The 15096-nt window shown below is 45.4% G+C and overlaps 1 protein-coding gene and 1 long non-coding RNA gene across 2 annotated transcripts; one reads left to right on the forward strand and one right to left on the reverse strand.

Annotated features, from left to right (window-relative positions):
• Nucleotides 1–1797: 1797 nt before the first annotated feature.
• Nucleotides 1798–5190, reverse strand: LOC134521648 (uncharacterized). The gene is made up of 3 exons (XR_010072822.1): nt 4963–5190; nt 3134–3300; nt 1798–1907 (listed from the first exon to the last, which is right to left on the reverse strand). It is a non-coding gene; the product is annotated as an uncharacterized LOC134521648 (long non-coding RNA).
• A 1391-nt stretch (nt 5191–6581) lies between these two features.
• ALAS1 (5'-aminolevulinate synthase 1) lies at nt 6582–14057 on the forward strand. Its single transcript, XM_063348163.1, has 10 exons — nt 6582–6899; nt 7594–7800; nt 8761–8916; nt 8998–9220; nt 9792–9976; nt 10580–10759; nt 10943–11107; nt 12201–12469; nt 12936–13098; nt 13676–14057. Exons 1-10 carry the CDS (start codon nt 6707–6709, stop codon nt 13834–13836), a joined length of 1902 nt encoding a protein of 633 aa, XP_063204233.1. The 5' UTR covers nt 6582–6706; the 3' UTR covers nt 13837–14057.
• The last annotated feature ends 1039 nt before the right edge of the window (nt 14058–15096 follow it).

Raw genomic sequence — 15096 nt, forward strand, 5'->3', positions numbered from 1 at the left:
ATTTTCACCTGCCCAAGAGAGATCAGAGACTATTAGGACTTCACAGGATGCCTTTATCCCTATTTCCATGATGAAAAGGCAATCTTATTTGTTTTACTACACTTGGGAAAAGAAAGGCAGCATGTACATCTGCAGGAAATAGTACTGATTAAAACCCTGTCTACTCAGGGAATCTCCATTTTGACAAACAAAACTACATTGACTTATACAAAAGATTTAACTTACTGTGTCAACCTGACTCTGGGGTGACAGGGGAGGAGTGAGGGCACTTGAATATGCTACTTCCTTGTAAGGTGTCCCTGGCGGGCCCACGGGGCAAGTGTACAAGTCAGAGATGATTTCTTCTTGTCATGGTTTAACCCCAGGAGGCAGCTAATCCCCACACAGCCACTTGCTCACTCCCCCCCAGCTGGGATGGGTAAAAGCGCAAGAACTTGTGGGTTGAGATAAAGACAGTTTAATAATTAAAAAAGAGGAAAAAAACAACAGAGAGATGAAAACACCCGCCAAACCCAAGAAAAAAGTGATGCAAAAGAAAACAATCGCTCACCACCAACTGACTGAGGCCCAACCAGTCCCCGAGCAACAGCAGCCCCAGCCAACCTCCACCCCCCGCCCCAGTTTTACTGCTGAGCTTGATGTCATATGGTGTGGGATATCCCTTTGGTCAGTTGGGGTCATATCCCCCCCCTCCCTCAGCTTCTCATGGACCCCCAGCCCACTTGCTGGCAGGGCAGTGTGAGAAACAGAAAAGCCCTTGACGCTGTGCAAGCACTGTTTAGCAATGACTAAAACATCTCTGTGTTATCAACACTATTTTCATCACAAATCCAAAACATAGCCCTATACAAGCTGTTAAGAAAATTAACTCTATCCCAGCCAAACCCAGTACATTTTTAGAGCAGGCTATCTACTTAATTCCTGTCTGGAAACTCCAGTTACAAAGAACTATAGAGAGCTCTGACTTCAGAGCTAAGTCCTTTCCCCACCCTCTCACGCCTTCACACAGGAAGCACTCAGATTCGCTTTTTCTAAGGTACTCCTGCTCTCTGCTGACTTCATCCAGCTCCTAACTGGATGTAGAAGATGGTGTTTCTGCCTGGTAGCTGATTAATGAGGAGAAATGAGGGCTGAGTTATGCAAGAAAAATGACAGGCTGAAGCCCAGCAATAAATGCTAACTAAAAATATACTGTTTGGAGTCTACTGGTTTCTTCTAAGAGAAGGACGAAAACTGTGTGAGAGAGGAGCAAGCAAGGGTACAAATGCAAATCATTGCAAGTACAGCAGAGCTCACAGCAGCAGGGAGGATTCGTGTATCATTTCCTGCTCTGTGCCACAAAAAGCAAGACAAACTCAAGGATCCAAGATGAAAAAAAGACTATGGTGTGATTTTCCACATCTGAAGCAACTGGAGGGATGTCAGGGAGATATTCTGGAATTAAGATAAATCACTGCTGGATATGTTAATCAGATGGGCTGTAGACCACAGCAGCCCTGGTGTGGGAGTGGTGCCCTTCAGCAGAAGGGCAGGGTACCTTGTATGAGGGAGGCAATAGCTTCTGCTGTCCTGACTGACCATGAGTCATGCCCCTGTAATGGGACTTTGCCAAGAGACAGAACTCCTCTGCACCAATGGGCAGCACCTGGGGCCTGGCAGATGGGCAAAAGCATCCCAACCCAACACCCTTGTAAGGACCCACAGGCAGTTCATTAATTTTAAAAGATATCCATTACATTGCAGAGAAAAACAACCTGGCGTTTGTTTGTATGAGGTGGTGTAAGAAGCTTGCCTGGCCTGCATCCGTGAAATAGGGGTGCTGCTCAGTCACTCTGTAACAGGTCACACGTGCCTCAGCATTTGGCAGGTCTTCCAGCTTGGTCAAATTCTCTATCGATTAGAGTGTCCTGTAAAGAAATGAGATTTCCTGTTCTGTCATGTAAAGATGACACTGGATCCAAATGAGGAAAATCTGCTAAAGAAAATCTGCATGGGAAGAATTTTCACTATGCAGCTACTATCTCAACCCTCAAATTTTGCCTTAAAAGGTAAACGAAGTTCTCTGTAAGAACTGCCGGTCTCAGGACCGGAGGTGGAAGTTCTCAGATCTAAGCCTGGAATTTGAGTCTGGATTAAATCCAGATGTCAGGATCACATCCACTCCCTTGGAAAATTCACATCTCAATATAGACAGTGGCTTGTGCTTGGGGAGGGGGAATTGTTTTTCTGGCTCGCCCTCTTGTGACACTGACTGGGTGGGAAAAAATTAGGAATACACACAGCTCTGACTTCAAAAGTGGGCAAAAGGGATTAAACGTTGCTAATGGTACAGTTATATGATTTCATTTGGATAGGCTGAGCGCAGAGGGGCTTTGACTCTTGCTTTTCTGCTGGAGTATCTAAATGCTCTCTTAAAAACATAAAATTCATTAAAATTCCGTGAAAGGAAGTAACTGCTGACAGATGTGAGGCCAGATGAAGGCTACAAATCTGTGAATAGAGTTCTGTTTTCAGGAATATTGGGCAAAATGTGCTCAAGGGATGGAAGGGAAGTATTGAACCCAAGCCTGTGTATTTTCACAGTACGTGGAAAGAGACCATCTTCAGCAGCAACTCTTCCTAAACATCTGCAGAAATCAACTTGACCCTGTGGCAGGGGATTTTTTTCCCCATTTCAATTTCTATATGGGAAGCGCTTTCTGTGACTTCTCATCCACCTCCCAAACTGCTGGAATTTAACCTTTTTTTTTTTTCCCCCTCTTGCAACTTATTTAGCAAAGAAATGGACAAATCATCAGAATGGAATGTGCTTTAGAAAACTAAAATCAGCAGAAGCTCTCAGGGTCAGCCGAGAGTCTTCCCTTCCCCTGCTGCTGCATCAGATGGGCCTTTCAGGCAGATCGAGCTTCCTCTGCTGTATCCATCCGGTACCCAGCATCTCAGGTACCAGGTCCAAAACACAGTTACAGCTAGGAACTACCCACCTTCCAACCTAAACTTTGTCACAGCCAGCTCAATAAATTTGTTCTCGCACCAATGCTATCCCCTCAGCTTAAACCATTTTCCTTCCTTATTACGTGCTACTCTGCCCTTAACATATTCACAGGAATCGCTTCTCCCCAGCCTGCCGTACCTGCTGTCTCTCTCCAGAGGGGCTCCATAAGCCTGCTTTCTCTCTCAGGACGGGCTCCCTGTTCCCCCTTGGGCTGCTAAGGTACTGTCCCTTGTCGCAGCCTGAAGTCCTCCTGGAGTGTGGCAAACAGCATTTGCATAGCACTTCACACTAGTTTCTCCTGAGCTCTGTAGGATGACAGTAATACATTGCCACAATTAACATCTTTAAATACCGTTTAATTAATCCACTGAAGCTGTAAGAAACTTTAATTAATGGCAGCTTTATTAGTATTTACTTTACTTTCAACATGTAAGCTCTGGCACTATTTCCAAAGGGAGCAAACTGTCAGAGCAGCTGAGAAGACACTCTTTCCCCCTGACTTTTCCCCGTTCTGTTGGACCCAGAGTTCACAGCCATCTCTGGACACTGACAAGGACATGTTCCTTCGGCAGCTCTCCAAGATGAGGGTCAAGTTAATGTCATTCCGTCACTATTTAGCTCTGCGCAACTCCTGTCACGTACAAGGTTAAATAAATTCACCAAAATCAAGCTCTGAAGAAGTGTTATTGTGGGGTCTGATTAATAGCACGGATTGTAGGGAAGTCTGACAGGAAAGCCGAGAGCTCTGCTCCACTTGGAGATCTCTGTATCATAGCCAAGGTCACTGTGCCTCAGCTGCCAACCTTGAATGATGTTTGTGTAAAAAACAGATGCTCTTCGAGCTTCAGACTTCACATGCACTTTTGAATACAGAACCACAAGTTTCTGAATTCCAGCAACAGAGCAGACTAATGTACTGCATCTCTCAACCTTGCAACGTGGTAAGATGCTGCTGTTAAGATTATCAGGATAAAGAAGGATTATCAGATTTTTGTGGGATTGAACCTGCTGTGGCAGGTGTCCACCAGAAGAGCTCTGCAGCCTCTTGCAGTACTCTGCCAGCATATTTGCACACCACCTTTCCCTGGCACCTCTTACAACAAAACATGTATTCCCTCTGTCCCTCTTAAGTACCACGGCCGATTAATAAGGGAAGAATAGGAGAAGCAGGAAAAATACTATCAACATACTACAAATCAAGCACGTGGGACTTAATTGCTGTTGTTAAAACTGAAATTAATCCCAGGAGCACTGGAGTGATCCCTTAGGTTCAGACACGTTAACTCTGTGCTTCTAAGGACGCTCATCAGATATCTACATGGTAGAATGTCATGCTGTTTCCTCTTTTTTTAAATTTGTGATACAAAGCTTCAGGGTAGGGAGTCAAATGTTGATGGTCAGGGGAATGGGGACAGCAGTAATCTGAAACACAGATCAGGTATCTTTAAACTTCAAGTACTAATTAACTATTATATTTTGCAAAATTTAAATATTTGAGGCATGTAACACTAACTGAAAGCCATTTGTGAAAAAAGAGCACTTTTCATGAGAAAACTGAACTAATAATTTGAAGCACTGTCCTGGTATTACCAAATGACCAAGACTCTTGCTATCATAACTGCTATATAGGCTCGTGTCAAATACTATAGCCTTAGTTTAATCATTTATTTACAGAATTAAAACTAGCATACATCTAGTTTAACAATGCCCACTGATGAAAAGCTGTTTCTTTATGGTAACTTCTGCATTACATTACTGGAATAACGAATTGAATTGTTTAAGATCTAAGCATTGAGACTCATTAAACAATGTTGTTTTAAATTTCTAATAAGCAAGAAGTGAGCTGTGTTTAAAAAACCATCTAGCCCTACTAAAACCTAAATCCCATGCCTCCACCTTGTAAAGCCCTACTTTTTTCACAGCCCCACAGGGAGTATGTGAAGGCAGAACTCTGTCCTGTTTCCTACCTCAGAGCTTAGTAACATGCTGGAGTTGACAGCGAGTCTGCTGTTTGACTATGGTTTAAGGCTGCCTTCCTCTTGATCCACATCGCATATCACAAAGTTTATATACCGCAGCCAGCATCCTCAAAGTGAGTCAGTGATGAAGAGAGGAGCGTCAGACAATATCCTGCTGGTCTTCTCCCTGCCCTCCAATGGTGGGGTTATCTAAAGATTAATTTGCAACATGTAAATACTGACCAATACTTTCTGAGTGCCTTTGGTATCCAAAATTGAATTCAGCAGCCACAGCCCTACGTAGGTTTTGTATTTCCCTAATCACTACTACAAGCACCTTCTAGTAACTACATGATGTGACTGCATGCAAGACATGAGTCAAGTAAGACCGAGCTTTAAAGAGCTCTCCTCAAAACTCTGTACCTGTTACAAAGAACACTCTTGCTTCAAAGTGCCCGAGCCGGCTCTCAGCTGGCTGACGGATGAGAGGCCGAGAGAGGCAGTACTCTGCCCGAATCCTGTCTTCCGTGAAATTATTGTTTCGCAAGATGAGGAAAAAAATGCATCGTCATCTTTCTTCACCATTCTTTCCACACTTCAGCAGTTAGTATACGCTTACAGGAATTAGTACTACTGCAGCTCAGCCAGATATCTAAGGAGAGCTCTTTTTATCATTACCCGCCTGTAAATATGCTTTTAAACAAATAAACTTTAATGTCCGTTGCAAACCAGGGGATGCAGGATTCAATTTTACTTGCTGCTGTCATTCTCATGAGCCTTACTTATCTTCAAAACCTGGGCAATGGTGCCATGCTTCAAAAACACAGTGGTGGAAGTCTGAGCATCACCAATAGAGAAACTCTTTAAGATTCATACCAGCTGTAGGCAAAGCGAGAGGGGTTCAGGATCCCACCACCAGCAGTGAGAGTACCTGCTGCTTTCTGAGCCCCTGTGCAAGGACCCCACAGTAAGCCAGAGGTGCGTGTTAAGGAAGAAAATACACGAGATGCACATGAGTAGCGCTGGGTTTCCCCACCCAGCTGACACACAGCTCCTGTTTTCCAATGAACAGGTGCGCTAGGGTCCCCCCAGTCTCCTGTCCTGGGTATCAGAGAATCCAGTACTTCTAGGAAACAAGCATTGCATAGTCTGGGGTTGAGGGGAAACCCAGGCAGAGCAGGATGACTACCCACTTCTTCCTCCCCCGCGGGCTACATCCCCCTAGTGGGTTGCCCTCTCACAGGCCCCCTCTGTCCCCTCACACACACCCCCGGCAGCGACTCGGGCCCCCTCCGTACCCTCACGGCTCCTCCATCCCCTCATGATGCCCCAGGAGCCGCCCAGGGCCCTCCTGGACCCTCACGCCCCCTCAGGAGCCGCCTGGGCCCCCTCTGGGCCCCTCCATCCCCTTACAGCATCTCAGGAGCCGGCTAAGGCCCGCTGCATCCCCTCACAACACCCCAGGAGCCTCCCGAGGATCCCTCCATCCCCACACGAATCCCCCGCAACCGCCTCCAGACCCTCACAGCAACAACCCCCCCTCCTCGATCACCGCCTCCGTCCCCTCACGGCCCGGCCCGGCCCGCGCCTGCGCCGTGCGGAGGGAGCAACCACACCGCGCCTGCGCCGTGCCCGGCGGGGCTATATAGGCGGCGGAGGAGCCGGTACCGGCTGGGAGAGCTGTTCGGTTCTTGAGTCCTCTGCGGTGTCCTTCCCGCTGAGGTCGCGTCCGGTCTCCCCTCAGGCGGCGAGGATGGAGGCGGTGGTGCGGCGCTGCCCGTTCCTGGCCCGCGTCTCGCAGGCCTTCCTGCAGAAGGCCGGGCCCTCCCTGCTCCTCTACGCCCAGCACTGCCCCCGCATGATGGAGGCGGCCCCCGCCCGCGGCCTGGCCACGTCCGCCGCCCGCGGGCAGCAGGCGGAGGAGGAGACCCCCGCCGCCCGCCAGGGTGAGTACGGACACGGGGGAGCGGCGGCCGGGCCTCTCCTCAGGGCGGGCGGCGGGCTGGGTCACGGCGGCAGTAGCGGGAGGCTTCGCTAAGGACAGACCTAGTCGCCCTTAATAAAAACAATGTATACACAGACATCATATATCGTAGCAGGAAACTTCTGGAATGGGCAGCTCCGAGATCAGGGTTGCTTAATGCTTTAAAGGTCTGTGGTAATGAAGCACGGGCACAAATGGGGCCTGTTAGGACGTTCCGCAGTGAGCTGCGGTCGGGAATCCGCGATCCTGGATTGTGGAGCTGGGATTTCCAGCGCTTGGGCGGCTCTTCACCCCAGCTGGTAACATTCCTTGGGGGATTCTTACCCTGGCGCTCGGGGGAAAGCCTTCAGGCTTGCAGCACAGGGAGGGCTGGTGGCTGAAAATAGCTGAACTTAAAATCTCCCCTTTGGGAGTGAAAGAGAGACTATTATCTTTTCCCCCCTCAAAGGGTACAGTGCTACATCTGGTATCTCAGATCATATGCCCCTTGGGTGTTACAGGGGTTTTGTGCTTGTATAAATGAAGTCTGACTGCTCAGTTAAATGCTGCTGAATAGCTTGTGCCAAATTAATTGTGAAGTAACGCATAGAAAAGCTTAAGGCACTGTATTAAAATGATGAAGCTGAAGTGCTTTCCTTTCTCCACCCCCACCTCAGAGGCCAAAAATGCCAAAGAGGTGGCCCAACAGAATGTAGATGGATCCCAGACACCTGCTGGCCACCCACCTGCTGGTGCTAGCCAGAGCTCTGCCACCAAATGCCCATTCCTGGCAGCTCAGATGAATCACAAGAACAGTAATGTTTTCTGCAAAGCCAGCCTAGAACTTCAAGAGGATGTGCAGGAAATGCAGGCGGACAGGAAAGGTATGTATTCTGTGCGGTGAAGTGTTGGTTCCTTCCAAGAGCTTCTGGTGCCTGACTTGTCCATAGAGTGTGCTAACTCTAACAGTCACTACTTAAATTATGCAGGTAGGATTGTGGGAGACAGCAACAAAAAGCTGTTGGAGAATGTAGGTGTTAATGCAATATTGCATACCTGCAATATCATGCAGTGTTTCCCCTGGATGACTTTCCTGTGGGAATACCATTTTGATACGCTGGCTCTAAATGTATGAATTGAGCTGTTACGCTTGCACCCAAAGTGGATGCTTAGAACTGAAGAGAGCTTTACCAGGGTGCTGGTATAGACAAAGGTGGTATATCCGGAAATGGAAGAAACGGGGTTGAGGTACTAAGCAAGTACCAGCAGAAATCCAAGCTGGAAAGCGAGCAAATTTTTTTTGTTTATGGAACTAAAGGGTGTTGGCTGGCTTGCAATCCTGACGCGGAAGGGCTGTCCCTTCAAAGGAAGGAACTCTTCACCAATATCAGTAAAGCCTTACTGTCTGTCTTAGGAAGCTTATTTTACTTTTTTGTTTTTCTGTGGCATAGTTTTTAAAAAAACCTGTGATAACTGAACAAAATACTAGGAATGAAAAGGAAGCAGCTAACTAGAACCCTGCCTTCAGTTAGGTGTGTACCAACTCTTTCAGATAAGATACTGTAGCTGTATAGAGTGGTGTTCTGAGTCATGATGAACCAAATATGATGTAAGGAAATGACATGTTATATTGTTATCGATTAGCAAGGCTTTCCTTTTGTCCTGTACAATACAAAATTGTAAGAAAATTAAATAGTAGATCCTAACAGAGGCACGTGGATTCAGCTATGTGTTTCCTAAAGAAAGTGTTAGAGTTACTTAAAGTGTTTGCTTTGCTGAGCTCAACTTACTTCATTTTGTTTCAAACTGATTCAGCTCACTGGAATTTATTACAATATCTGTAGGTACAGAATTTGCCAAAATACCAACTACTTCTACAGTGAGGAACATTGAGACTGAGGCAGAATCGCAGAGTGGCTTGCTCAAGAAGTTTAAGGATATTGTGCTGAAGCAAAGACCGGAAAGCGTCTCTCATCTGCTTCAGGATAACTTGCCAAAATGTAAGATTGTCTGGCAAAACCCCCATAGGCCTGGTCCCTTGTAGTTATTTCCCGTGTGCTGAAGTCTCCGTCTCATTTCAGCTGTATCAACCTTCCAGTATGATCAGTTCTTTGAGAAAAAGATAGATGAAAAGAAGAAGGATCACACCTACAGAGTATTCAAAACAGTGAACCGAAAGGCACAGATCTTTCCCATGGCAGATGACTATACTGATTCTCTGATCACCAAGAAAGAGGTGTCTGTCTGGTGCAGCAATGATTACCTGGGGATGAGTCGTCACCCTCGTGTGTGTGGAGCAGTTATGTGAGTAGTGCCATCTTCTTAAGAGGCAGTGTCAAGCTATAGTGCCTTGCAGAAGCTTTTGTGGGAATGCTGCTGAAGAATTAATTTATGTACTATATGCTGCGTAAGCTGCTTCTGATATTATTCTTGGTATACAATTAAGCTTATGCTTTTCTCTTGAGCTAGGGTAGCTAACTTAGTATTTAGCTCCAGGGCTGCAGTATACCTGTCAGTCACTGACCTTGCTCCTTGTATCTTCCTCACAAGCCCCCAGATCATAGAATCATCATGAATAGTTTCAGTTGGAAAAGACCTTTAAAGGTCATCTAAGTCCAGCCCCCCTGCAATGAGCAGGATGTCACTAGATAAACTGGATGGTATATTGCAGCTGTACTTGGTAACTGTTTTCTTAGCTTATCGGATTCCTGAGTTGTGCGGGTTGCTTAAAGACCTTAAACCTAACAGCCGCTTTTTGCAGCCAGTTCCATTTTAGAACAATACTGATTATGTACTGGAGTGTTTTCGGCAATGATCCTTTATTCATCTGTGTATCAGGCAGTAATGCTAATGCCTCTCTTCGGGCCCTCTGTAGGGAAACACTGAAACAACATGGTGCTGGAGCAGGAGGCACAAGAAATATTTCAGGAACAAGTAAATTTCATGTCGATTTGGAGAAAGAACTAGCTGATCTTCATGGAAAAGATGCAGCACTGTTGTTCTCATCTTGCTTTGTAGCCAATGACTCCACCCTCTTCACTCTAGCTAAGATGCTGCCAGGTGAGATCTCAAACTGTGCCCCCTCTTTACCACAAAAATACAACCCTGCCCTAAGCAGTTGAGAGTACATTTCACAAATGGCTACCCAAAGTGAGGATTCATCCTACTCTATCAGCAAAGTATGGTGGTTTGGGTTTTTTAATGCCATATTCAACTTATATTAGACACGTGCAAATCATAGTAGCAGCCTACTGAGATTGAGATCTAGGAGGTAGGAACTGCAGAAGGCATTAGACAAAGAGGACAGAACCTTCTGCTCTTACCTTTAAATTCCACCTGAAAATGAGGCAGCAGGAATTTAGTGTCCTCTCACCTCCGAGTGTGAACTTCTTTCCCTCTATAACTTATAAGGAGTTAGGGGAGTTAGATAAAAAATATTAAGGAGTTGGAAAAAGCCTTCTGTATTTCCTTAAGCTCATGTTTGTGTTAGTTTAAACACCTAAAATAAGCCTTAAATATTATTCTTGCTTCATGATCTGTAACTTGCTCTTTTGATCGCGAGCATTACTCTCTAGAACATCCTACCCTTGCTGCCTGAATACTTTCTGTACATAAAGCACATATGCTTTCTATACTTAAAGTGTAACTGGGCTGTTCCCTCAGGCTGTGAGATCTACTCTGATTCTGGAAACCATGCCTCCATGATCCAGGGGATCCGAAACAGCAGGGTGCCAAAACACATATTTCGCCATAACGATGTCAACCATCTTCGAGAACTATTGAAGAAGTCTGATCCATCCACCCCTAAAATTGTTGCATTTGAGACTGTTCACTCAATGGATGGTAAGCTGACATCAAACCCTTCTCTCTCTTCCATTGCAGTTAGTGCTCAAAACGTCTGTATTTTAAGTCTGGAAGTGTCACTGCTATAAAGGCTTACATGAAAGTAGTCTTCTGAAATGCCTAGTATTTTGGGGTACTGAGTACAGCGAATCCTAAACTGCCAGTCACTGCTTTGGTTCCTAGGTGCAGTCTGTCCTCTGGAAGAGCTGTGTGACGTGGCCCACGAGCATGGGGCAATCACTTTTGTGGATGAAGTGCATGCTGTGGGGCTCTATGGAGCTCGAGGTGGTGGTATAGGAGACAGGGATGGAATCATGCACAAGATGGACATCATCTCCGGAACGCTTGGTATGCATGGCCTGGCACTTTTACAGAAACTAAGGCAGCAAAGCTTCTGAGGAGCCAAATTAAGTGGGTTAACTCAAAATCAGTCTATTCACATGAACTTGCTAAGGGTTGTTGGGGGCTAGGATCTTTCAAAAAGCCCAAAGGATTTAAGTATGCCCCACAGTTTGAAAAGCTTGTGTTAAGCTGCTTACGCTGCTTTACAAATCAGTTAAGGTAGCATTGGTATTTTTTTTCTTTAAACAAGCTAGCAAAAAGTACTCCAGTGGCATATTATACAACTCAAGAATAAATTCAGGTGAGAATGCTAGTAGGGTAGTACTCTATATTTAGTAGTACTTAGTTCTTTTATGTGAAGTGGAGTGTTCCTAATCTAGAAACCTGAGATGGGGAGTTATGTAAAGAGATTTGGCAAGAACTGAAGCAACTGCTATTATCTGAGTAGAATGCAGGCTTAGGAGTAAGTTTACTGCTGCAAATTAGAAAGTTTAAATGGCTACCAAAACATAAGTAAAATTTACTAGGAAAGTTCATGGCTCTGAAGCTTACAATCTTGGGTTACAGCCTAATAGAAACAGAAGCAGTCACCAGACACCCTAGTTCTACCTGTGGCTCCGTTCTGGTACCTGAACGTTTGGAAAGCAGGGCTGGTATCAACTGCACAATCACAGTAACAACCTTGTGTGCTCCTTAGAAGCATAGGCTATTTCTAGCATCTCTGAAACAGATTAACTTAAATCTACTGAGAGACTTAGCGTTGACTCTTGGGGTCACTGTTGCAGTCTATGCTTGATGATTTGGCTTATAAAGTCTTCCCCAAAATCAAAACTTGAGTATTTGAGAAAGTCTTTAACTGTCCTTGCTGTGTAATAACTAGATCCGTGTTATCAGGATTGGCTTAAAAAAAAAAGCTGTAACATGTGCTGAGTAAATACAACATTAGCTGGGGGGCAGGGGGGGCTATAATTGTTGCCTGCCATGACTACCTTAAGTATGTAGTCAAAATAACTCATTCCCTCAAGTGAAAAGCTATAATACTTCAAGCCATTCTAGTGGGTAGAAGGAATAAGCTTGGCTGCCTTTTTTTTTTCCACAGGCAAAGCGTTTGGTTGTGTAGGAGGATACATCTCCAGTACAAGTTCTCTGATAGACACTGTTCGTTCATATGCTGCTGGCTTTATTTTCACAACGTCCCTGCCACCCATGCTCTTAGCTGGTGCCCTAGAATCTGTCCGAACTCTGAAGAGCGCGGAGGGGCAAGTCCTGAGGCGCCAGCACCAACGCAATGTGAAGCTTATGAGACAGATGCTGATGGATGCAGGGCTGCCTGTGGTGCACTGCCCCAGTCACATCATTCCAATAAGGGTGAGTACAGACCTGTGTCAACAGTGTCCTATTTTCCTGTCCATGATCACATTACACTCTTTCAGGTATTGGTTAACATTCACAAAGTTCAAATCTGTCCTTGTATTCAGCAGTGATGTGCAAGGAGTCTGGCTTAAGTTGACCTCAGTCTGCTATAAATGTTGTAAAGCAGAGTAATAAAGTGTATGAAACCCACAATCTCACAGTATACAGAAAGCAAGGAGGCTGATAACAAGCTAGTGAAAATAAGAGCTCGGGGATAAACAGCTACCTGTCTGGGTTGCGATGGTGTGCTTGTGCCCAGAGGGCTGTACAGCACAGGCTTTTAGCTCTCTTTTTCTGATGTATATGCTACTTACAGTGGCACAAGGAAGACTAATGAGCCCTGTTTGATTCTTCTGGATGGCTAAGTTCTGCCACCTTGCATGTTTCGATTGATCTTGTAACTTACAATTTTGAACTTTAGGTTGCAGATGCTGCTAAAAATACAGAGATCTGTGACAAGCTGATGAGCCAGCACAGCATCTATGTCCAAGCAATCAACTACCCCACAGTTCCCCGTGGAGAGGAGCTGCTACGTATTGCCCCGACACCTCACCACACCCCTCAGATGATGAGTTATTTTCTTGGTGAGTGGATTCTTGCATCAGTGCAACGAAAATACTGGGTTGTCTATGTAGTCCTTATACTAAAGATGAGACTAGGAAACGCTTAAGTTTTAGATGCCCCTAGCTGGACACTGTCTTTCCACTTCTGCAGCATACATAGCACATGCTTCTGCACTTAACCTGCCTGGAACATGACATGTCACACGTGCAAGGCCAGTGCAGTCCTGTATCCAGCCAGTTCTGTCACAGCCACCTCTGCATGAGCAGAGCCCCAGCACTGTCCAAACCAATCTTCATTTGTTACATGGGGTCCAAAGAAATCTGCTCTCCTCTACTGAGCTGTTAACATGGCTTAAACATGCACCTGTCCAGGGAAAAGTAGCTGCTTGATCCTGTCAAAAGAGGTAGTGTGAGGATAGCTGAGACTTAGTTGCAGCCCAGTCACCTCACTCAAGAGGTAAGTTATGTCACAGTGAATTCCTGTTATCCCTCCTCACTTGCTAGGTAAAACAGGTATGCTGACGCTACTGCTGCTGCTTCTCTAAAGCAATCCACTGTCTGAAGACTTGATCTTGATTGACTTTTCTGTTCCTAACAGAAAAACTGCTGGCCACATGGAAGGATGTGGGTCTGGAGCTGAAACCACATTCATCAGCTGAATGCAACTTCTGTAGAAGACCCCTGCATTTTGAAGTGATGAGTGAACGGGAAAGATCCTACTTCAGTGGCATGAGCAAACTAGTGTCTGTCAGTGCATGAAAGGATTGGTGTTAATTATATTCTTGTCTAGTTCTAGTACCCAGTCAGTAGCATTTTTAAATTGCTTAATATGTATTTTAATCATAGTTAAGCACTAAGCTCTGAAAATAAATTTCTAGAGCCATTATGCCCAGTTGTGGTTTTGTTTGCTTTTCTGCTAATCTCCCGTAAGTGAAACTGAAGCATCATTTGGTGGAATAAAATTAACTGCTTTTCAGTGAGTGTATGCCAAAAGAACTTCAGTAGTGTTTCCTGGTGTACTACAAGGGATGCATTTATTTCTCATGAAAATAAAAAACCCCTCTATACCTGAAAGCTTTTGAAAACATGCAGGTAGAGTAGTATTGCATGCTAAAACAAGGGTCTACTACATAAACAGGCCCAGGCTTATACAGCATTTCTTATTTGGAGGCAGGCAGTTAGACTGGGTTCCGCTAGATGCTGTCTCCCTCTGCTGCTGTATTCTTTGTTGTTGTGCGCACAAGCATTCCCCCTTTGGTGTTCAGCATGGTACTCACCATTAAGAGGAAAAGCAGTGCCAATGGGATTTAACGAGCTTGACAGAAAAACCAGGGTGGCTGGGTGGTGTAGTGGCTGGGAAAGGGAAGGCACATTAGCCACTGCAGGTGGTAGATGCAAGCTACTTCTGCCTGCCCCTGTCTCTTCAAGTCTGCTCTCCAGTGCACCCAGAGCCAAACTTCAGTGTAAAAACTGATAATCAGTAAGCAATCTAATAATTCAGGTCCCTGGACAGAAGTCATCATAAGAGAATACCAGTGCTGCTTTTGCAACCCCTCTGGAAACTTAGGCCTTTTGCTTAATTACCGTGCTAGTTAATGCTTTCATGAATAGCAAGGGCATGCTTTGAACAGGGGGAAGTAATTTTGTGCATTTATACATGTACTCAAAGGTCAATATTAGCACAAAGTCTAGAGTAGAACACTGAACGGCTTCCTTCATGTACAGGCATGTCCAAGAACTGCTACAGTCTAGCTTTCACAAGCTGCTCTGGCTGGGTACTCTCATTTTCTGAGTGTGACAAGCCAACCTCCTGGCACTGCCTGTCGCTGTCACGCTCACAGGCATGCAGTGAAGCTCCCGTTACGGATCCATTATAATAGCACAAACAGCCACATGTTGGGGAGGTGGAAGCCCAAGTTAAAGCAAATCATCAGCTCCCATCAACTGGAAGTCACCAGACATTTAAGCACATCCTGAACTGCTGTTCTCAGAAGAAGTCTTATAAAAATATTTGAGTTC

Source organism: Chroicocephalus ridibundus, chromosome 10, assembly GCF_963924245.1.
Source record: "Chroicocephalus ridibundus chromosome 10, bChrRid1.1, whole genome shotgun sequence".
NCBI lineage: Eukaryota > Metazoa > Chordata > Aves > Charadriiformes > Laridae > Chroicocephalus > Chroicocephalus ridibundus.

Excerpts from the sequence above, each read along its gene's own strand:
- ALAS1 (XM_063348163.1), top strand. The coding sequence starts at position 6,707 with ATGGAGGCGGTGGTGCGGCGCTGCCCGTTCCTGGCCCGCGTCTCGCAG. Across the intron at positions 8,917-8,997 it reads TCAGGATAACTTGCCAAAAT|CTGTATCAACCTTCCAGTAT; the intron begins GTAAGATTGTCT and ends GTCTCATTTCAG. Across the intron at positions 11,108-12,200 it reads CATCATCTCCGGAACGCTTG|GCAAAGCGTTTGGTTGTGTA; the intron begins GTATGCATGGCC and ends TTTTTTCCACAG.